The 23,910-nt window shown below is 36.1% G+C and overlaps 1 protein-coding gene across 1 annotated transcript in view; it reads right to left on the minus strand.

Annotated features, from left to right (window-relative positions):
• Nucleotides 1–2,679: 2,679 nt before the first annotated feature.
• LOC123546929 (serine/threonine-protein kinase PRP4 homolog) overlaps nucleotides 2,680–23,910 on the minus strand; it is a 36,716-nt gene continuing 15,485 nt past the window's right edge. Inside the window, exons 4-12 of the mRNA XM_045333593.2 lie at nucleotides 21,616–21,720; nucleotides 19,403–20,492; nucleotides 18,514–18,750; nucleotides 16,277–16,345; nucleotides 15,820–15,922; nucleotides 14,097–14,218; nucleotides 11,471–11,529; nucleotides 10,117–10,203; nucleotides 2,680–7,385 (exon numbers count right to left, since the gene is read on the minus strand). Coding sequence (XP_045189528.2) covers nucleotides 7,276–7,385; nucleotides 10,117–10,203; nucleotides 11,471–11,529; nucleotides 14,097–14,218; nucleotides 15,820–15,922; nucleotides 16,277–16,345; nucleotides 18,514–18,750; nucleotides 19,403–20,492; nucleotides 21,616–21,720 — 1,982 coding nt within the window. The 3' untranslated portion in view covers nucleotides 2,680–7,275. The remainder of the gene's footprint in view (nucleotides 7,386–10,116; nucleotides 10,204–11,470; nucleotides 11,530–14,096; nucleotides 14,219–15,819; nucleotides 15,923–16,276; nucleotides 16,346–18,513; nucleotides 18,751–19,402; nucleotides 20,493–21,615; nucleotides 21,721–23,910) is intronic.

Here is a 23,910-nt window from a genome sequence, read left to right on the forward strand (position 1 = left end):
TTCATGATTCTAGGCCAAAGCAGTCTCAAGTTACCGTCTTGAAACCGTTTATTTGTTCTGGGTCACTGTGACCTTGACCTTTCACCTACTGATCTCAAATTCAATAGGGGTCATCAGCTACTCATGACCAACCTCCCTATCAACTTTCATGATCCTAGGCTCAAGCATTCTTGAGTTATCATCCGGAAACCGTTAACTGTTCGGGTCACTGTGACCTTGACCTACTAATCTCAAAATCAATAGGGGTCATCTGCTGATTATGGCCAACCTCCCTATCAACTTTCATGATCCTAGACCAAAGCGTTCTTGAATTAACATCCGGAAATGGTTTGGTCTACATACCGACCAACATACAGACTGACCAACCAACATCTGCAAAATAATATGGAAACAATATGGGTATGGAAGCAAAACTTGTATACCTGCTGGAATCGCAGGATGTGGCAAAACAAAGTGTTCAACACCTTTCAGTTGCCTTTTACAATCACAAAGTGACAAGTGGTTCAAACTAGAAAATGCTTTTGTAAAAAAGCGCATGTCTCCCCCAATGCAAAGTCCTTTAGGCAAGAAGTCAATAGGGGTCAGGAGCAAAAGTCAAAGAGACACTGATGGTTGGTTGCAATAGGGATCATCTACTTGGCATGTCCAATCATCCCCCTAAATTTCAGCTCTCTTGGCCTAGTGGTTCTCAAGTCACTGTTCAGGCTTCTGTGACCTTGACCTTTGATCAGGTGATCTCAAAATAAATAGGGGTCATCTACTCTGCAAGTCCAATCATCCTATTAAGTTTCAACATTGTAGGTCAAGTGGTTCTCAAGTTATTTCCAAAAAATGTTTTTACATGAACAGGCCACTGTGGCCTTGACCTTTAATAGACTGACCCCAAAATCAATAGGGGTCATCTACTCTGCATGTTCAATCATCCTATGAAGTTTCAACATTCTGGGTTGAGTGGTTCTCAAGTTATTGATCCGAACTGGTTATCAATGTTCAGGCCCCTGTGACCTTGACCTTTAACGGAGTGACCCCAAAAACAATAGGGGTCATTTACTCTGCATGAACAATCATCATATGAAGTTTCAACATTCTGGGTCAAGAGGTTCTCAAGTTATTGATTAGAAATGGTTTTCCATGTTCAGGCCCCTGTGGCCTTGACCTTTAACAGAGTGACCCTAAAATCATTAGGGGTCATCTACTCTGTATGACCAATCATCCTATGAAATTTCATCATTCTGGGTCAAATGGTTCTCTAGTTACTGACCGGAAATGGTTTTCAATGTTCAGGCCCCTGTGACCTTGACCTTTCACAGAGTGACCCCAAAATCAATAGGGGTCATCTACTCTGCATGACCAATCATCCTATTAAGTTTCAACATTCTGGGTCAAGTGGTTCTCAAGTTACTGACCGGAAATGGTTTTCAATGTTCAGGCCCCTGTGGCCTTGACCTTTAATGGAGTGACCCCAAAATCGATAGGGGTCATCTACTTTGCATGTACAATCATCCTATGAAGTTTCAACATTCTGGGTCAAGTGGTTCTCTAGTTATTGATCGGAAATGGTTTTCCATGTTCAGGCCCCTGTGACCTTGACCTTTGACAGAGTGACCCCAAAATCAATAGGGGTCATCTACTCTTCATGACCAATCATCCTATGAAGTTTCAACATTCTGGGTCAAGTGGTTCTCATGTTACTAACCGGAAATGGTTTTCAATGTTCGGGCCCCTGTGACCTTGACCTTTAATGGAGTGACCCCAAAATCAATAGGGGTCATCTTCTCTGCATGTACAATCATCCTATGAAGTTTCAACATTCTGGGTCAAGTGGTTCTCTAGTTATTGATCGGAAATGGTTTTCCATGTTCAGGCCCCTGTGACCTTGACCTTTGACAGAGTGACCCCAAAATCAATAGGGGTCATCTACTCTTCATGACAAATCATCCTATGAAGTTTCAACATTCTGGGTCAAGTGGTTCTCAAGTTACTGACCGGAAATGGTTTTCAATGTTCGGGCCCCTGTGACCTTGACCTTTAGTGGAGTGACCCCAAAATCGATAGGGGTCATCTACTCTGCATGTACAATCATCCTATGAAGTTTCAACATTCTGGGTCAAGTGGTTCTCTAGTTATTGATCGGAAATGGTTTTCCATGTTCAGGCCCCTGTGACCTTGACCTTTGACAGAGTGACCCCAAAATCAATAGGGGTCATCTACTCTGCATGACCAATCATCCTATGAAGTTTCAACATTCTGGGTCAAGTGGTTCTCAAGTTACTAACCGGAAATGGTTTTCAATGTTCGGGCCCCTGTGACCTTGACCTTTAATGGAGTGACCCCAAAATCAATAGGGGTCATCTACTCCAGCAGCCCTACAACCCTATGAAGTTTGAAGGTTCTAGGTCAAATGGTTCTCCAGTTATTGCTCGGAAATGAAGTGTGACGTACGGACGGACGGACGGACGGACAGGGCAAAAACAATATGTCTCCTGGGGGAGACATAATTACTTTCATATACAAGTTGTCCAAAAATCATAATTTATGGGACAGTTGTGTAGACCAGTCAAATTCCCTTCTCACTTTGGTTTGTACCTGCAATCTCCAAATCAGGCACCCTATGCTTTAACCCCTGAACCAGAATACATCCCTAGTTTCAGGGCAAATATAAAAGCAACTAAGACTATGTAACTTCTATACAGTGTTTATTTCAACTGTAATTTGAACTCTGCCTGCAATTCTAAAATTCATTGAAAGAAGCATGAAGGTATAGGCAAATACTGTCATGATGAAACTTACAATACAGTTTTAATTTAACAGCACTGCTGAGACTAATGGCAGAAAACACTACTTGCACGAGTAACTTTCACATCCCCTTTTACAGATGTGTTTTCCATCATTATTCCCAACAGTCAGCAATAAATGCACACTGGGAATCATACTGTTATGTTTCAATGACATCTTATTCATATAATGTTTCTATGGTAACATACACATAGCTGGAGGAGAGAATACCACAACTTGTATAAACATGCTTGAACTAGCATCATGGGAGTTGGCTCAACACTGACCACAGATATACAGATATATAATGCCCTAAAGATAGCAAAAACACATCTTTAACATGTAATAAATTCATTTCATCACTTCTTAACCTTTAGCCTGCTAGCTGCTAGTGATTCTGCCTTTGTGACCAGCGCAGACCAAGATCAGCCTGCACGGATCCTGTACATCCGTGCAGGCTGATCATGGTCTGCACTGTTTGCTATTCAGTCTGAGTCAGTAAATTTTCAGTGAACACCCCTTCGAATAGTAAATGGTACTGCCCAAACTGAATGATGGACCAGTCCATTTTAAAAATTGAGCAGGGTAAGGGTTAATCAAAATGTTTGTCTCTACTACAGTCACTTATAACTCTATCACAGTCCCTTTATATAACACATCTTACTATATTTATATAAAAATAATTTCTTTTTCTCTGTGTCAAAAAGATAATTGATTTCCCTAGCTTACTGCTGGGTGGGCTCAATTTTGGGTGTTTTTTTTTTTTTCAAGAAATTTCAAATTGCAAATTCAAAATAAATGTGAATAATAAGAATTTAGTCCGAAATTATGACCCTCTATGATTCACAAATTTATAACACTGATGATAAAGAAATTACGGACTATTTCATTAACACAAGAGAGGTAAATATTCCAATATTTGTCATAAAACCACAATATACATGAAAAGCATTTCATTACAGATGAAGTGCATATGAATTAATTCAAACTTATGTAAGCTCACACCAAACAATATTTCACTTTTAAAAGACAAAAAACAAGAGGGCCATGAAGGCCCTGTATCGCTATGAAGGCCCTGTATCGCTCACCTGACCTATTGACCTAAAGATCATCAAGATAACATTCTGACCAAGTTTCATTAAGATATGGTCATAAATGTGGCCTCTAAAGTGTTAACTAGCTATTCCTTTGATTTGACCCAGTGACCTAGTTTTTGACCCGACATGACCCAGATTCAAACTTGACCTAAAGATCATCAAGTTTAACATTCTGACTAAGTTTCATGAAGATACAATCATAAATGTGGCCTCTAGAGTGTTAACAAAATTTTCCTTTGTTTGACCTAGTAACCTAGTTTTTCACCCCACCTGACCCAGATTTAAACTTGACCTAAAGATCATCAAGATTAACATTTTGACCAAGATTCATTAAGATATTTCATAAATGTGGCCTCTAAAGTGTTAACTAGCTTTTCCTTTGATTTGACCCAGTGACCTAGTTTTTGAACAGACATGACCAAGATTCGAACATGTCCTAAAGATCATCAAGTTTAACATTCTGACTACCGTATTTTGGTGTGTATAGGTCGCGGTAATGTACAGTCCGCATCTAATTTTTGCTCTGGAAATGGTCAGAAAATTTAACTTCTAGCGTATTAGTCGCAGTTAAATTTCGGATTTTTTCCCCAGCAATATTTAATATTTACCGGCAAAAAAGTTATGGCGGCGGCCATATTGATGCCGCGGACTGAATTATTATCAGAACCTGATTGGTGGAAATCGGACTGTGTTATTTTCGTTCCCAACCGTTTCGTACCAACAGTAGTATCGGTAACAGACTACATCAAAGAAAAGCGGCTTTTTGACACTAATTGGCAGCAGACGTCTGTTATCATGCAAGTTTAAGTGTGAATTGTTTGCACAGCAATTATAACATCTTTCCGTGTCATGTAATTAACCGCGTTCTTTTGATTCTGAGTAAAAAGATTAACAAAATATCTCTTTTTGGATTTTTTTCTTTTATTTAAAAATCAAAAGTAAAAAATAATCATTCAAGCTTTTTAATACACTAAGAATTAGTATAAACAATGTTTGGAATGGAGGACGGATCTGTCCGGATTTTATCCAACCCGGAGTACATGTTAATGGCGTCCAGTAAAACGAAAGTAGAAACAAACGTAATTCAGACTGCAAAAACATCTTTGAATTAAAGTCATTCGTAATTTTAGTAGTCTGTATGGGTTATTTACGATATATTTTATTGAAAGTAACCGCTATTGGTTGAAAAGCCGCGGATATTGATATTTTTTATCCATTTTGTTCGTTCGTAACAGATGCACGTAATTTTGCGAGAGCTACGGTCAGAAAATTGGCCCGAAAAAAAAACTGCTGGCAATGTTCTGTCGTATAGGTCGCAGGAACTTTTTCAGGCAGCAAAATGGGTAGAAAAAGTGCGACCTATACACACTAAAATACGGTAAGTTTCATGAAGATACAGTCATAAATGTGGCCTCTAGAGTGTTAACAAGCTTTTCCTTTAATTTGACCTGGTGACCTAGTTTCTGACGATGGACGACGGACACAGGGAGATCACAAAAGCTCACCTTTGAGCACTTCGTGCTAAGGTGAGCTAAAAACAGACCGTTTCACACAATTTACAGGTACAAAATGTAAGATTTCATATAAAGGAATAAAACTTTAAATCAGTAACAAAAACTTAACAGTTTACACGCTGTTATCAATAAGCTACTGCCCATCTGCTTGTGCATTTTTACAAGTGTTATATCAAAAGCTGTAACCCTGAAATCCAATAAACATGTTCTATTTTCAATTCTGCCCTTAAGAACATTATAATATTAAATTCTTATCACACTTCCAACCTGCATCAGTGTCCTGCTTCTGCTAATGTATGTCCACAAGAATCAGTAACAAGTAATAATTTCATGATGTGAACAAATCACTAATAAATCCTTCACAATGTGATCGCCTGTGAAAATCTGGGTTTGTGTACAAATTCTAAAATTCCAACATACCTCAAAATAACCTACTGTTAGTGCATCAGGATGAGAGTCGTCTCCCCACCCTAACTTCCAGGACCAGGAATGGCTTTTTCTATTCCCTGATCATTACCCTAATTATTTGGGAACCCTATTTAACATATTGATTAAAGTATTACAATTCTTTATGTGCATGTAAAAAATAATGTACAAAAAAAGGCAAAATACTAAAGTTATCTGGACCAATTCTGACACACCACAAATCGAATCATGATTAATAACTAACAAAAAGTAACAATTGGGCTATTTTTTGGAACAACTTCCAACTCTAACACTTGAAACTTTGTTAGAGCTTAGTTGTATTTTCCTACCATTTATTTCAGACTAATAATTAAATCTTTACTAAACCGCGAGATCATTTCTGATTTTTTTAGTATTGTTAATACAGATGTAATCAGGATGGCCTAGTGAGATAGCTAAATTTATATACTAGGTCGAATACATACTATTGGTAACCAGAGTGCTGAGGTCACTCTAGAAGTATGGATCTACAGTCATATCTCAGCCAATATATGAGCCGCGCCATAAGAAAACCAACAAAGTGGGTTTGCGACCAGCATGGATCCAGACCAGCCTGCGGATCCGCGCAGTCTGGTCAGGATCCATGCTATTCGCTATCAAAGCCTACTGGAATTAGAGAAACTGTTAGCAAACTGCATGGATCCTGACCAGACTGCGCGGATGCGCAGGCTGGTCTGGATCAATGCTGGTTGCAAACCCACAATGTTGGTTTTCTCATGGCGCGGCTCATATGTTGTACTACCATGGTAATGTTTCACTTAATATTTCCCCATATATTAACAATTTACTAACTGCAACAGCACAATATACCAGTTCTACACTAGAATCAGACTAAGCCTTCGCAAATAGTGTGCAAAGTCATCAATTTTCGTTGCAGACTAATTTTTTGTGGATAAAAATTCAAACTAAAAATCCAAAAAGTCATTATATCCACAAAATAGCCATTCTGACCAGAACCATGAAACTTTGAGCCAATGAAAAACTTGATTTCACAGTGACCTAAAATTGAGATTTCATTTTCACATAAGAACAAGGTGACCTCTGTTTACAAATGATTTTTTGGACAAGTTTGACTGTGTATTTCACATCAACTTCAGCTTTTCCTTCAATCCTGTCTTGGAAATGTTAGTCATCTTCAATACTTCTCTATACTATTTTCTTCTGTACTCAAACATTATACTGCTTCATTGTTTCCTAAAACAATTTTCATTTCATTGTAATTGTTCCGCCATCCAAAGTGGCATTTTTTCCGTTGCAAAGTGGCATTTTATCTTACAGAATCTACCTGATTCTAAGTATATATACAAATTATTTTGAAGTTTGATAATTGATAACATTTATCATCTAAACCAAATATGTACATAATTTTTATCTAATACTAATATGTAAGTTAACAAGTCTTGTACACAGCCATTCATTCTCTGTCATGACCTCTTGATTCCAGCTTTAGCTTGCCTAAGTAATTCATCAAAGTCCATGGCACCTCTCTTTGGAGGTTTAGAGTCAAACTCTTCTTCTATCTCTTTATTGCCATCTGAAAAGAAAGTCAAAATACAATTAACATTATAGGTCTGATTTCTTTTCCCATTTGGCAAACCTTTCTTTAAACAGTTACACAAGTAGAAACCTTTGTAAACAGGACGTTTACCTTCATAACAACAGTCCCATACTGTGCAATTATTCAACTTTGCTGGCATAAAATATATAGTGCTTTTGATTCTAAACGGCTATCTTATTTGGAAATAAAAGCATGGACTTCAAATTTTAAAGATCAATGAATGGTTATTTTAGCTGTTCGTTGGGGTTTAGCATACATGCCATAATTTTTCAGGACATTTCCGGGATTCTGAGTTAAAATTTGCTCTTTGCCCGGGACATACACCGTGACATTAGTATTCGTCTGTTTCATGCATAAATATCATAAAATTACATGAGTTTCCGGAAATAAACATTGTTCCCTCGCTAAGGAATAATTTGCTGTAAATGTCGTCTAGCTTTCTAAGGGAGGTAAATAGGGTAATTCACGTCTATAGTTTGGCATGTGAATTGGTTGCGTTCCCAAGGTGAACTGAATTAGGAGAATTTCTACATACGAAGAATTAACCTGGTCATCGTGATTTAGAATCCAGTTTATTTGGTATCATTTTAAAGCTTAAACGTTTATCTAATCATTAATAAAATGGAATCCTCAAAGGAATAAAATAAATCTTGTAGATAAAATCGATATAAAATATTTCGGGTTGGGTCAATTTTCATGGATCGGTCGGCAAAGGCATTCAATTTTCCGGGACATTTCAACACTGTCCGGGACACCAGGACGAGTTGGTGATTTCTGGGACAATCCCGGACAATCCGGGACATATGACATGTATGGGTTTAGTTTTGTGGATTGACCAAACCATGAAATAAACAAAAATCAGTCCCCCATGATGACAGTAAACTGTGCATACAGTGAACTCCTCGAGGGGAAAAACAAAAGGTGTTTGTTTTAGCAACAGATTGTTATAAACATAATAGCAAACATGTTCCTTGTATAGCATTATTTGTTTAGCAAACTGATTCATATAATTGGTTGGTTTTAATGTCCATTTAAATTCAAAATTGTTCTCAATCACTGTCAATGCTACTGTAAAAGCCTGTATAAAACTTCTGATAATGATTTTTTGGGCTATTATGTCAATGTATTTTTAACATCGGAACATGGAAATGTGTTCCTTACACCAGATGAGTTGCCATAACCATGTTTGCTATAACCATTCTATCTTACATAGAAAGGCAAAAGTCGAGACATTTTTAAATTGTTCCCTATACCTGGAAATTTGTTATAACCGTGTTCATTATAGGTGAAATTTACTGTATAGAAATGTCTTCATAGTACAATAAACAAAGCTCATTCCAACCTGCTAAGACAATGGCACAATGTTAATATAATAGGGAGCAATACTGTAATGGACAAGGTGTCAATGAATCAACAGTTGTACGTTCAAACCTACTTAACTTATTACTACTGTTAATATGTTAATATAACTCAGTGTAATGAAAAAGTGAAAATGTAAAATTTCACCCAGCTGCATGTATGAAGGAGTTCGAACCCAGAAACCAGTACATTTCAGGGCCTCACAACTTCACTCGTTAATATACCTGCTGCGACCATAACATTACCGGCCCTCATGATAACATTTTTGGTAGCTTGCAGGCAAACATCACTTTAACTGTATTGCTGATACAATATGAATATGGAATATGGCAGTTACAATGACATTTAATGTCTATATATACATAAATATGTGTAGTAATGTGTGTGTGTGTGTATGCATATATATATATAAAAGAAAGCACATTCTTATTTTTCCTTAAAGAGCAGACATGAAACAAATAAATCAAGTTTAATTTTCAGCCACCATGTCTGTGCATATGACATGTATAATTTTCACTTTTTTGCAAAATGCAACATTATAACAAACATCTACTTTTCGTAAAATAATATTTTGTTGATCGTTATATATTCTCGGAAAATATCTTTCATTTTATTTCCTAGCATCAGATAGTGGTCAAGTACTTTGCAATTTTGTGAATGTGTAACAATGACACAACATAAGCTAAATAGATGAACTAATGATATCTTACTTATTTCCAAGGTTTAAATGACTATTTTGTCACTATATCAATAGCTGACTTTTGACCTTCGAACACAAAATGAATGGGATCTATACTGGTTTGTTAGGATTTACACTCGTGGATATGCTCAATCAAGAAATGCATGAAAATGAGTCCTCCATGGTTTTCAATGATCTCACAGTTATTCACGGCAATATTTCACATAGTATAATGTATGAAGCAGTTCGAACCTGAAGGCAACCAATACCACCAGGCCTCACAACTTCAAACTTTACTATCCCTGCCTCTGCTATGACGTTCCTTAAACTTACAGAAAACGTATTTTGAAGGTACAGGGTAGCACATTTCAACCGGCTTTATATTAGTGCTTAAAATTTGTTCAGCACAAATTATAAGCCTCACTGATTTATTACCATTTCTGTATTCCACTTTATAAATTCATTCAGGTGTCAAAGGAATTCTGAAACAAGTGTTGAGGAAATTTTGGCATGAAATGACCTGAATTACAAACATTTGGATTTAAAAACAGGCAAACAGTGGCAAATGAAATTAAAACTGAGGCTCAACCTGGCCAATTAATGACTCATGGTCTGCAACTGCTGTCATCAATACAAAAAAATGTGCTAAAATAGAAATATAATTTTTACCCAAGTCAGCATAATCCACATCACAGAACTGTCGTCTCCCTCCAAAACACAAGTCAAATTTTTCTAATGCAGGAATCTTTTTGCCCTCTGAAATTTGTCATCATACAAAAGTTAAAAGTTATCATGAGGAAGAATTATAAGAACATTTAAAATCAATATTCATTTAAATGCAATCTTTATTTTCAGACAGTATCTTCTCAAACAAAGTAACTTAGGGCAACAGGAAGAAAATGTGTTTTATAAACAAGAGCTGTCAGTGGACAGCACGCTCTACTATTCTCAGTGCTTGATAGTATAATATAAGCAATGAGTAAAACTTTAACATTACAATAAGCATATTCTAAGTCAAAAAGGGGCCATAATTCAGTCAAAATGCTTGATAGAGTTGCCTCCTCCTTTTTACAGACTGGGGTCATGATGGTTAACAAGTATGCAAAATATGAAAGCAATATCTCAATGGACTTTGAAAATATTTGGGGTGGTATGCAAACTTTAACATTTATTCTAAGTCGAAAAGGGGCCATAATTCAGTCAAAATGCTTGATAGAGTTGCCTCCTCCTTTTTAAAGACTGGGGTCATGATGGTAAACAAGTATGCAAAATATGAAAGCAATATCTCAATGGACTTTGAAAATATTTGGGGTGGTACGCAAACTAACATTTGTGTGACGCTCATGCTAACGCCGACGCCGGGGCGAGTAGGATAGCTCCCCTATTCTTTGAATAGTCGAGCTAAAAATTACATGCCCCACAACCGGTGTGCTATCAAAGGTGTTTTGTCTATGATTTTTTTTCTCAAGTCTGTTGAAACTTTGACCTTAAGATCCAAAAAGTGAAAGTCATCACTGCTGTTGGGCCAGGCAAAACCAATTTAAACCCCAAGGCCATTGTGACTTGACCTTTTACCTACTTAACCCTAAAGCAGTAAAGGTCCTACACATACCACAGGCAATCACCCTATAAAGTTTGACTGCCTAACTGTTCCCCCAGTTACTGTTTAAGAACCATTTTCAGTGTCACGGTCAATGTGACAGACCCCTAAAACAATTAGGGCTATTGCTGACCATATGCTCAAGCATTCTCCAGTTATTGGTTGTAAACTGTTTCAGTCTCAAGGTCACAGCGACACTTACCTTTACAGTACTGACCCCTAAACAACTGAGGTCATCTGCTGACTACTGTAGGCCCAAGCATTCTCTAGTTATTGATCAGAAACCAAAAGGTCTACTAGGGTCAGACCAACCCAAATGAGCAAAACAATAATACTCTGTCTCCTTTGAAGGGAAGCATATGTTTTTTACAATTGATAATATAACAATCATATTATTCAAACAAGATAGCATGAAGAACTTACTCTCAATAGCAGCAAAAGCATCACAGGTATATGTGAAGGTAACAAAGCCGTAGTTATCTCTGAAAACAACAAGATACAAAATTAACAATTGTATAGGCAAAAATACAAGGACAAACTATAATGAACTTTAAATTAAATTTACTTGCTTACATGGAAGCTAGATGGAAGACCAACATTTTTATAAGAACAAGAGCTGTCACAGGCGATAGCGCGCTCGACTATTTCGATGCTGGACAGTAAAACTGGGTAAGCTGGAGCTGTCACTGTAGTGTTTAATGACTCCAATGGTGGATGAAGATATTGCACAACAGCTTGAGTCAGTGTCAAAAATATTAAGTAATAAGAGAGATAAAGATAAAGTGTATCAAAACACTAAATAAGTATAATTCTAAGCAAAAAGGGGGCATAATTCATAAAATCTTGTTGCAAGAGTTATGCACCTTGTGTCATATGATGTGGGTGATGATGTGGAACAAATACTTCAAGTTTGAATCAAATCCATTTAGTAATAACTGAGATATAGTGAAAATGCATCAAAATTAACCTTAAATTCTAAGTAAAAGGGGACATAATTCATGAAAAAGTGGTGCCAGAGTTATGCACCTTGTGTCATATGATGTGGGTGATAAGGTGGAACAACTGTTTTAAGTTTGAATCAAATCCATTTAGTAATAACTGAGATAGAGTGAAAGTGCATCAAAACTTTAACCTGAAATTGTAAGTCAAAAGGGGGAATAATTCATAAAAAATTGGTGCAAGAGTTATGGCCCTTGTGCCATATGATGTGGGTGATGATGTTGAACAATTGTTTTAAGATTGAATCAAATCCATTTAGTAATAACAGAGATAGAGTGAAAGTGCACCAAAACTTTAACCTGAAATTCTATGTGGAAAGGGGGCATAATTCTTGAAAAATTTGTGCCAGAGTTATGAACCTTGTGTCATATGATGTGGGTGATGATGTGGAACAACTATTTTAAATTTGAATCAAATCCATATAGTAATAACTGAGATAGAGTGAAAGTGCACCAAAACTTTAACCTGAAATTCTAAGTAAAAAGGGGGGATAATTCATGAAATATTGGTGTGAGAGTTACGGCCCTTATGACAGATGATGTGGGTGATGGTGAGGAATAACCTGTTTTAAGTTTAAAGCAAATCCATCAAGTAATTACAGAAATAAGGAGAAAAAAGAGAAAGTGTAAAAAAAACTTTAACCAAGGTGGGGACGCGGAAAGATGCCAACGCCGAGGTGAGTAGGATAGCTCTCCATATACTTCATATAGTCGAGCTAAAAACAAAACAATTGATTTTCATCACATTTTTCACTGTTTCTTACAACAGTTCATTTCAGCATATCAAACTCTTTACAAAAACTAACTACATTTAAATCACTTGTTACATTCTAATAGCTACAAGTAAATCACGACATGAAATGGTAGTTTGGAGATATATCAGGTCATATAACTAATCTTCTGTCCATTTCCTCAACCCACTTCTTCCCCATAATTCCCTCAGCCCACTTTCAGCCCAGCATCACCTGCTTTCTGTCTGACTTAGTAACTTTCATCTCTAGATAGCAGGTCTAGAGGTGGGTGGGGGCGTAGAGAGCCCTAACCATTTTTTAACAAGAGCTCGTAGAACATGAAATGCCCCCTTTGATGCATTCAGTTATTGCACAAGGAACAGAAATTATTTGGTCACTGTGCACAAAAGTTCTACTGTTCTTCGTTAAAGTGACCATGACCTTTGACCTCAAAATCAATACGGGTCATCTGCTGGTCATGATAAACCTCCCTATTAAGTTTGGTGATCCTAGGCCCAGCATTCTCAAGTTATCGTCCGGACACATTTTAATTGTTCCGGGTCACTGTGACCTTGACCTTTGACCTACTGACCTCAAAATCAATAGGGATCATCTGCTGGTCATGACTAACCTCCCTATCAACTTTCATGATCCTAGGCCCAAGCATTCTTGAGTTATCATCCAGAAACCGTTTAACTGTTCTGGGTCACTGTGACCTTGACATTCTGACCTCAAAATCAAATGGGGTCATCTGCTGGTCATGACCAACCACCCTATAAACTTTAATGATCCTAGCCCCAAGTGTTCTTGAGTTATTATCCGGAAACGGATTGGTCTACATACCGACCGACAGACATCTGCAAAACAATATACCCCTCTTCTTTGAAGGGGGGCATAAAGACCACTGATTGCAGTGGCAGAGATCGCAAAAGAGCATTTTAGACAACTAATCTAAAAATATTTTTCTATCATGCTGATCTGCTTTATTAATGCTAGTAATAAATTCTCTTTATATTTTAGTAACAAAATATTTATGCAGGCTAGACATATTTTCAGATTTTCATTTATACAAAGGTTTGTTTTTGCCTGGTTACAGTAAGAAAATGTAAAGGTGATAAATTATTTTGATGATAGTGCAGACAATCAAAGTGTCAAAGGAGAAGGAATAGCTACTATCACAGAGCAGTTAAGACCTCTGTTATTGGAGGGAAATTTCAAATCTGTGGATTCAGGATCAAACATCATTTTCAGACATCTTGACCAATGAATCTAGAAATAGCTACTAAAACATTGCAAGATACAAATATATCAATAACCTACCCGCGTTCTCTAAAGTGCAGCTGTACATTTTCTATAGGTCCAAATCTGGAGAAATGATCTCGTAAGGAATGTCTTGAGTATCTGTGTGGCAGACCCCCAACGTAAACAATCCTTCGCTCTTTCTGTAAATACAAACATATAAAATAAGACTTAATATGGCTGACAAAAACATGGCATTACACACAAATAAATGCAAAATGCATGCCATATATAGTTTCTTTCCCATAGATTTACATACGCCGTGTTACACTGCAATGTTAACTAGAGTTGTCACAGGAGTGACAAATTATACCCCCACAATATGGCCTTGTCACAGAACTAAGCCAATGTCAAAGCTGCACTTGCTTGACCTTTGACCTACTGACCTCAAAATCAATAGAGGTCATCTGCTGGTCATGATCAATCTCCCTATTAAGTTTCATGATTCTTAGCCCAACATTCTCAAGTTATTGTCCAGAAAAGGTTTAAATGTTTTGGGTCACTCTGACCTTTGACCTTTGGAACTCAAAATAAATACGGGTCATCTACTGGTCATGACCAACCTCCCTATTAAGTTTCGTGAACCTAGTCCCAAGCGTTCTGAAATTATTGTCTGAAAACCGTTTATATGTTCCGGGTCACTGTGACCTTGACCTGTGACCTAAAAATCATTAGGGGTCATCTGCTGGTCATAACCAACCTCCCTATCAATTTTCATAATCCTAGGCCTAAGCATTCTCAAGTTATCATCCGGAAACCGTTTAACTGTTTCGTGTTATTGTGACCTTGACCTTTGACCTACTAAACTCAAAGTCGAACTTGACCTGTATACAAAATTTTATGATCCTAGACCCAAGCGTTCTCAAGTTATCATCCTGAAACCGTTTAACTGTTCCGAGTCACTGTGACCTTGACCTTTGACCTACTGACCTCAAAGTCGAACTTGACCTGTATAACATGATGTTTCACCTTTGTACCAAAATTTATGATCCTAGGCCCAAGCGTTCTAAAGTTATCATCCGGAAACCGTTTAACTGTTCAGGGTCACTGTGACCTTGACCTTTGACTTACTGACCCCAAAGTCGAACCTGACCTGTATTTTCTGATGTTACACCTGTGTACCAAAAATTATTTAAATCGGTCAAGCCTTTCATGAGTTATCATCCGGAAACCGTTTAACTGTTCCGAGTCACTGTGACATTGACCTTTGACCTACTAACCTCAAAGTTGAACTTGACCTGTATTTCATGATGTTACACCTGTGTACCAAAATTTATGATCCTAGGCCCAAGCCTTCTCAAGTTATCATCCGGAAACCATTTAACTGCTCAGGGTCAGTGACCTTGACCTTTGACCTACTGCCCCCAAAGTCGAACATGACCTGTATTTTCTGATGTTACACTTGTGTACCCAAAATTATTTAAATCGGTCAAGCCTTTAATGAGTTATCATCCGGAAACCATGAAAACCAACGGACTGACAGACCGACAAGCTCACTCCTATATACCCCCCAAAACTTCGTTTTGTGGGGGTATAATTAACATAACAGCTGCTAAATTACAACTGGAAATTTTTGTTGTCTATGAATATTTTTTAACTTGCATGGCTTCACAGCATGATATATTACAATCTCATGTTTACTAGTCTGCTTTTAGATATTTCATTCAGCTTTTAACCCTTATTACAGGTAAGCTGCATTGCAACACAAAACTTACAACACAAAGAGTTACAATACAACACAAACCATTTGCTGCTCTTTCTCTTCTTCTCTCTGTTTTTTCCGTTGTTCTCTAAATCTTTCCAGAGATTCATCTCTACGGCGAATTTCCCGTAATCTCCTCAAGCTCCTACAAATGAAAAATAGAATCCACTTATTTTGCTAAATTATCTGTGTTATATTCATACATTATTCAACACTGTTTTACTCAATTGTGAGATTTAAGCACAAGATTTTGACTACTTGAAATGGGCAGGTATGACTACAAACATGTACATGTATATGGTTATAAAAAATTTGCAACTCAGAATTTCCTTTTTTCTATGTTAGACACTTTGGTCTATTGGCCAATGCAGCCTTCATATATCTATCTAACAGATATTTGCCTACCAAATATTATTTACAATAGACAACATAGTAGATGCAGATTTCTGTACTTTCTTACTGGCACATCAAAATCATCTATGTATTGTTAATAAATTACCTGCTTCTACTTCTGCTTCTGTATCCTCTTGACCTTGACCTTGAATAAGAGCGTAACCTTGATCTAGATCTGAAACATCAAATGACTACTTGTAAATGGTTACTTTAAAATCATTTTTTAATGTCTCAATTATTTATATCTTTGCAGAACAAAACACTCTAATGAGAACAGTACATACAAGATAATCATTCAATCATCAGCAGTTTTTTTTGCTCAGAGATTTATCATTATTGTAGATTTGAAATGTCACAAACTTTGAAAGTACATTTTGTATCAGACAACTTCTTTTAACATGTACCTTGTTGAGGGCAAATCAAAACATAATAAAAGTTTGACTATCAAACAAAGGGAGACAACTCCCATTCAATATCTGGAAATCAGATGCACTAACCAACCACAGCTACAACAGCTTTACTTGCATCTTGGCATGAATAAATTTTTTAAAAAGCGCGTAAAGTAGAATTAAATGACAACACGTATTAGGAATGAGGCTTAAACCTAAGCAAACTCAAAAACACCCAAACTTTTTACATACTGACAGCAAGAATCTATCAATGATGATAACTGGTGTATATGTAAGAGTTGTGGAATATATCCATGTAAAAATACATGAAAATATTTCCAACCATCTCTGATTTATTTTGGCTTTTATGGTAACTTCAAGGTATATACAATTCAGAGGAGTCGTAGAAAAGCCTTTTTAAATGCAGACGGGACTTCAGAAATGTCCATGTTTCAGATAGTGTAACTGTTATCATATATGTATATTAGGGGCGACTACTAGTATTGAGGACAATTTTGACTATTGCAATACTATTGATATTGCTGAAAAACTATTGCGATACTATTCTATTGCAGGTTACTATTGCGATACTATTGCAAAAGTTATCTGCCACCATGTTTTATACAGTAAAACTACCAACTGGCATTGTTACACAGTGTAAGACACTGCACTGTTTATAACTGCTGTTAATACACATTGAGATACATGTTTGTATAACTGAAATGGACAGAAATAAATCTAACATTAAATACTTTTAACATTTTTTTTCTATTTCTTGCCTTCCTTGGCTTTGAAACAATAAGTAAAACAATAAACCTATGCAAGGTATACTCAAATGAATCGGCCATTTTGTTGCGAATGTCAACATGTTTATTAACACAAAGCATCGAAAAAGACGAAAATTGACGGATCGGACTAAAGTGTACCAGCACTAAATGAAGGGTCCTACGGAAAAATTTGCTATATCATACAAGTAGCCCACTTTCTTCATGTCCATAGTACATTTTCTCATTTAAGATTAAAAGGTTATTTAAATATATTTACTAATCAAAGTTTCTAAGAAACAAAATTTATTAATTATCTCAGAGACTTCCCAGTCCTTTGTGGTAGTTTAATTCCGTGAGGGTAATTATTGTAATGGAGACGTAAACATTTTCCGAAGCGCAAATGAAAGCTGCCTCTGTTTCTTGGTTTATAAATTATAAATTATTTCTTTATTTACTAAAATTTCAGAACTATCGAAACTGTCGATTGTTGAAGGAACTATCGGCCATTGTTATTGGATCGTGACTTTTCTATCGATGCATACTATCGGGACACTCAGTATCGCAATGCATCGATATTTCGATGTATCGTTACACCCCTAATGTATATGCAAGAATAAAGCTAAACTACTGCTGAATTTTGACAGCTCCGACATATACTGAAATATATTGTAAAATCTTTGACATACCCTTACAAATGAGGAATTTAAATCTCTATACAAGGTCAGCTTTGTGAAGAAAAGCTTAAAAAGACTTGCCACATCCAAATTTTTCTTACACAACTCTTAACTTATATAATATGTATATCCAGCTAAGACAATGTTATCCTTTTCAATTTCTGTGTATAAGATGTTGATTACATCCATAAATGAAATATGGAAATCTTTCAAACGGTCTCTAAAATTTATTTCGGCCTTTATGGTAACTTCAAAGAACACAAAATTCAAAGAAGTCGTAGAAAAGCCTTTACAGTTTCTATTATTTCTTACAATTCATGATCAGACACACATACTATTTGACATAACGTCATGAAAAAATTACTGCGTGCTTGGTCAGTATCATGTTTTTGGGTCATTATCAGCTATTACTGACTTGCGCGTGCAGCGCTCTCGACCAATCAGATGAGCAGTGTATATATCATAACAACATGTTTCTTTCAGACTGTATTTTCAAAAGTTGACAAAGTTTACCGTGACTTTCTGAATCGCCTCCTGCGAGATCGTGACCGGCATCTACTTCTTGACCTCGTTTTTCTTCTAGAACGCTCTTCTCTTAAATTTCGCTCTCTTCTCCATGAACGTTCTTGGGATCTTGATGGTGATCTTGATAGCGATCTTGAAGGTGATTTTGATGGCGACCTTGAAGGTGACCTTGATGACAAAGATGATGATCTCGACCCACAGGTAGAACACGATAATGACCTTGAACTGAAGAAAAATTTAGATCAATTTTAAACAAGTGGGCCAGAATAGCATTGTAAGACTCATCATGCTTGTTTCCTTGCTGTGTGACTGGTCTTATTGTGAAATTCTTTAAATTCATGGACATGAATTTCTTTGCTCTCAAGTATGTTTAAGATAAAAATGTTTGCTTGGATTTAATTTTGTGGATTTACACAACCAAAAAATCCACAAAAATTAGTTTCCCACAAATATCAATGGTTTCATAGTATTTTGTTTCGAAGTTTTCTGTATTTTGAAAACTGACACCAACCCGCTACAGCTACATTAAAAGAAGAATCATGTTGCTCTTAGATCTTTTGATACAAGACCTAACTAGGGATAATTTCTATAAAATCACTTAAGTTCTGACAACTGCTTTCTAGGACGAAAACGCAGAGATGTTCTTTAATCTTATAGTCCTACATGTGGAAAACAAGTCCATTCCTCTAGCTGCCATGTTTTATGCTGAACTAGTCACTTTTATCTGCTTAGTCACCTTTTTTCTGTAGGACTGTATATCAAATTCTAACCACTGGTATAAGTATTTTTTTAAATCACCTGTTCAGCCAGTATTTGATGTATTAGACAGCAAATTGCTCATTTCAAAACTTTGAAAAAAAATCGATTCAGATCTTACCTTGAGCCGCTACTTGACTGTGACCTTGACCTACAACAAGAAGAGGCTGAGCATGAAGACCTTGAGCATGATGATCCCGAACTAGAGTATCCCGAACATGAAGAGTATGATGACTTCCTCCGCTGTCGATATCTTCGTTGCCCCGACCTTGATCTAGAGAATGATCTTGAATTACTTCTAGAAAGAGAACGTGATTTTGACCTTGAAGGTCGTAATGAAAGATCTGGGCTATGAGTGAGACTTGAATATCCGCTACTAGCTTTACTATCGTCATTACATTTCTGTGAACTTCCATCAGCTAAAGAATCATATCTTGTACTGTTAGTGAATGAACTACAGTATTCTGGTAATTTACTATAAGTGGATGGGTCTCTGATAGGAGAAACGTCTCTTTCAAAATAGTCGTTAACCGTAATACCCCCTCTTCCTGTAACACAAGAAGCAGTCTTTTTCACTTGTTTCCTAGGTATTGACAAAGCTGTATAATACGAAGGTAATTTATCAAAAAACTGAGCAGGATCGCCGCGATCCTCCGACAAGTCTTCACGATTTTTTGATTTGAGATTTTTACTTTTTTCTTTATTAATATCGTCATCAAGTATTTCCCCTTCTTCAATATCAAAATAAACATCTTTTTCACAAATTGATTCTTTCCCACTGGATGATGAAGAAGCCTCTGTCTTTCCAGAAATCTTGAAATAATCATGATCAGAAACATGTTCAAAGTAGTTCTGATCCACATTTGAATTCAGGTCTTTCTTTTTGACCTCTGATCCAAGATGAGTGATTTTAGCATCTGCAACACTTTTGGTTACAACTTCATCGCAATCAACCTGGTCTTTATTTGAGACAATTTCTTCCTCAGCTAACGCAAGACTGTCTTTCAATTCTGAATTCTGCATCATAACACGCTGCAATCGTCTTGGCGTGCAGCCTGCTGGAAGTGCCACCGGGTGACCCCTTGTCATTGCACGTCCCCTGCCTCGCTTGGCGGGGACCATCATGGGTAGCATTACTGCAGACTTCGGTTTGTTTGAAGATTTCAGTTTTAGTAACATATCACTTGTTAATTCCTTCTTTTCCATATTGCCTGGAATTAATATTGAGAATAAAGAAGTCAGAAATATACTCTTGTTTACTTTAAACCAAGGAATTTCATGTTAACCTCTTTACTATCATGAAATGTCTTAGCCATATCTATTTATACAAGACAATATCAAATTGCAGAAATTTGCAAATGGCACAGACAAAACTTGTGTTAATAGTGAAGCAAGCAACTTGAAAAGATATAAAAGCCAACAAGGAAACTATTATCAAGGAAAAGAATTCACTTTTTTTGACATACTTCAAAATACACAAATTAAAAGACACAAGCTGTAATTGCACAAGATATATCAGTATATACTGTAAGATCATGCATATTCACAGGGAACTAATTTCTGTGTATTTCCTAGTTGAATTAACCCAAGAAAATTGGCAAATTTTCTATTTCTCGTATCCTTAAAATTTGAAATCAATGAATTCATGTGTATCCATAAAACATTTGTTTTTGACAAATTCACGAAATTTAATGCCCATGAAATTGAACGATTTTGCAGTATGTTATAATTTAATCAAAGAATTTGACTCCAAAATACAGTCCACACAGAAATTTAAGCACAAGTTTCAAATTTTTATCTACTGTAGATTGCACAGTATCTATATAATCTAATTTTTTGGTAATATCAAATACAGTAAGACTTGTGAATTTAAGAAAACCATGGATATTTCACAAACATCATGTTAAAAATCATCACATTTAAACAATGCAAATGTGCTGGTAAAAAATATTAAAATCAGGAAATAATACACTACATTGTACAGTATGCAAGCTGAAAATACATGTAAGAATTCTTCAAAGAAATGATATTAAAAAAAAAAACACCTTGCCACTCTATATGATGTCTTTTGCAATGAATGGCCTCAATTTTACATAAATACATTGAACACATGTTGCCCTTGCAGTCAATGATTAATTATACTTGTATTGTAATTTGCAGTGAAAATGGCAAGTACTGACTAAAACAAAATGGCAAATGATGATTTTACAATACATTTTCCTGATTTGAATATCCATTTGTATAAATAATGTAACATTATACATTCCAAGGTGTTACTATTATTTGTCAATTGAGCAAAGAAATGTTTCCATAAAATTTCTTTATTTCATATACCATTTTTATCTTTCCCATCTGATTCTTCAGCTGAGGTGTGTAGAGTAAATACTGGCGTTTCCCCCTGAACCTCTTCAGACACCTTACTGTCCATATTCTGTGAGGCTGTAAAAATAATTCAACAGTTTTACCTGTTGTTCACACAAACTAAGAATAACATACAGTTGAAATTCAGTATCTTGAATTCCAAGGGATCGAGCGTTTTACTTCGAGATAATCGAAATTCAGGCTTAAAATGAGATTTTGTGTATGTGTTTTCTAGACCAGACTTGAAAATGTCTTCGAGATAACCCAAATTTTGAGATATCAAACGAGAGCTTAAGATATCGAGTTGAAAATGTCTTCGAGATAACCCGTATTTTGAGATATCAAACAAGAGCTTGAGATATCGAGTTGAAAATGTCTTCGAGTTAACCCGAATTTTGAGATATCAAACGAGAGCTCAAAATATCGAGTTGAAAATGTCTTCGAGATAACCTTAATTTTGAGATATCAGAGAGTTCAAGATATTGAACTGAAAATAGTCTTTGAGACAACCCGAATTTTGAGATATCAAACGAGAGTTTGAGATATCAAGTTTTGACTTTATTTTGTATTGGACTTTATTACATAATTAATGCAATGTCATAATACTTTGACAACTTAACTTTTAGAGCTTCACTGAAATTAATTAACAATCAAATATTAAGATTTTGGCAATGAGCCAGTTTCCTGGGTAACACGGTGCTTTTTTCAGTTTTGGGGAAATGGTGGCAGGGCCCGTGAAGGGGAAATTACAACGAAACAACTAAATATGGGGGGAAATGTCATGTCGTAATATAACAGTATTTTTTTACTATTTTGTTACCCTCCAGAAAAAGATTTAAAGAGCATCTTGCCTTTTGTTTTAAATAGTACAGTTTACACATGTATTAAGAGTTTAGAAAAAAAAAACTTTTTAGGAGGAATGTTTTGTCAAACAATGGATGAAACACATTCTTTCTGGAGACAGGAATGGGTCCAAATTTGAGCCATAAAAACGACATAAAAGCAACACTGGACAAACATGTTTTTATTTCTATTACAAACATATTAAATAACTGTAATCACACTGTGTCACCACTGCTTTTTTTTGCTGTTTTTCTCCTCACAAGGATAAGTGTCCTGATTCCAAGGTCAAAGTCACAAAGGCTTTTTTTCTGTCTTATTATGTAACATGTAACTGTGTTCAGACCAGCTCAACTTTTTCAGAAAGAATGATATAAGTTGAAGATTTTCCATTTTTACAGATTTAGAGAACTGCAGTACTACATGCATGGAACAACATCCTAAGTAGAAATAGCTAACTTTCAGAAGCAACTATCAAGACAAGAGGACCATGATGGTCCTGAATCGCTCACCTCTTCCCACATGACCCAGTTTTGAGTATGACGTCGTTTTTTTCTTTTATTTGACATAGTGACCTAGTTTTTGAGCTCATGTGACCCAGTTTTGAACTTAACCTAGATATTATCAAGATAAAAATTCTGGGTAATTTTCATGAAGATCCATTGAAAAATATGGTCTCTAGAGAGGTCAGAAGGTTTTTCTATTATTTGACCTATTGACCTAGTTTTCGAAGGTACGTGACCCTGTTTTGAACTTTACCTAGATATCATCAAGGTGAACATTCTCACTAATTTTCATGAAGATCTCATGAAAAATATGGCCTCTAGAGAGGTCACAAGGTTTTTCTATTTTTATACCTACTGGCCTAGTTTATGACCGCACATGACCCAGTTTCGAAAACTGACCTAGATATCATCAAGGTGAACATTCAGATCAATTTTCATGAAGATCCATTGAAAAATATGGCCTCTAGAGAGGTCAAAAGATTTTAATAATTTCAGACCTACTGACCTAGTTTTTGACCGCAGTTGACTCAGTTTCAAACTTGACCTAGATATCATCAAGATGAACATTCAGACCAACTTTTATACAGATCCCATGAAAAGTATGGCCTCTAGAGAGGTCACAAGGTTTTTTATTATTTGACCTACTGACCTAGTTTTTTATGACACGTGACCCAGTTTCAATCTTGACCTAGATATCATCAAGGTGAACATTCTGACCAATTTTTATGGAGATCCATTCACAAGTATGGCCTCTAGAGAGGTCACAAGGTTTTTCTATTTTAAGACCTACTGACCTAGCTTTTGACCGCACATGACCCTGTTTCAAACTTGACCTAGATATCATCAAGATGAACATTCAGACCAATTTTCATACAGATCCAATGAAAAATATGGCCTTTACAGAGGTCACAAGGTTTTTCTA

Source organism: Mercenaria mercenaria, chromosome 9, assembly GCF_021730395.1.
Source record: "Mercenaria mercenaria strain notata chromosome 9, MADL_Memer_1, whole genome shotgun sequence".
NCBI classification, from domain to species: Eukaryota; Metazoa; Mollusca; class Bivalvia; order Venerida; family Veneridae; genus Mercenaria; species Mercenaria mercenaria.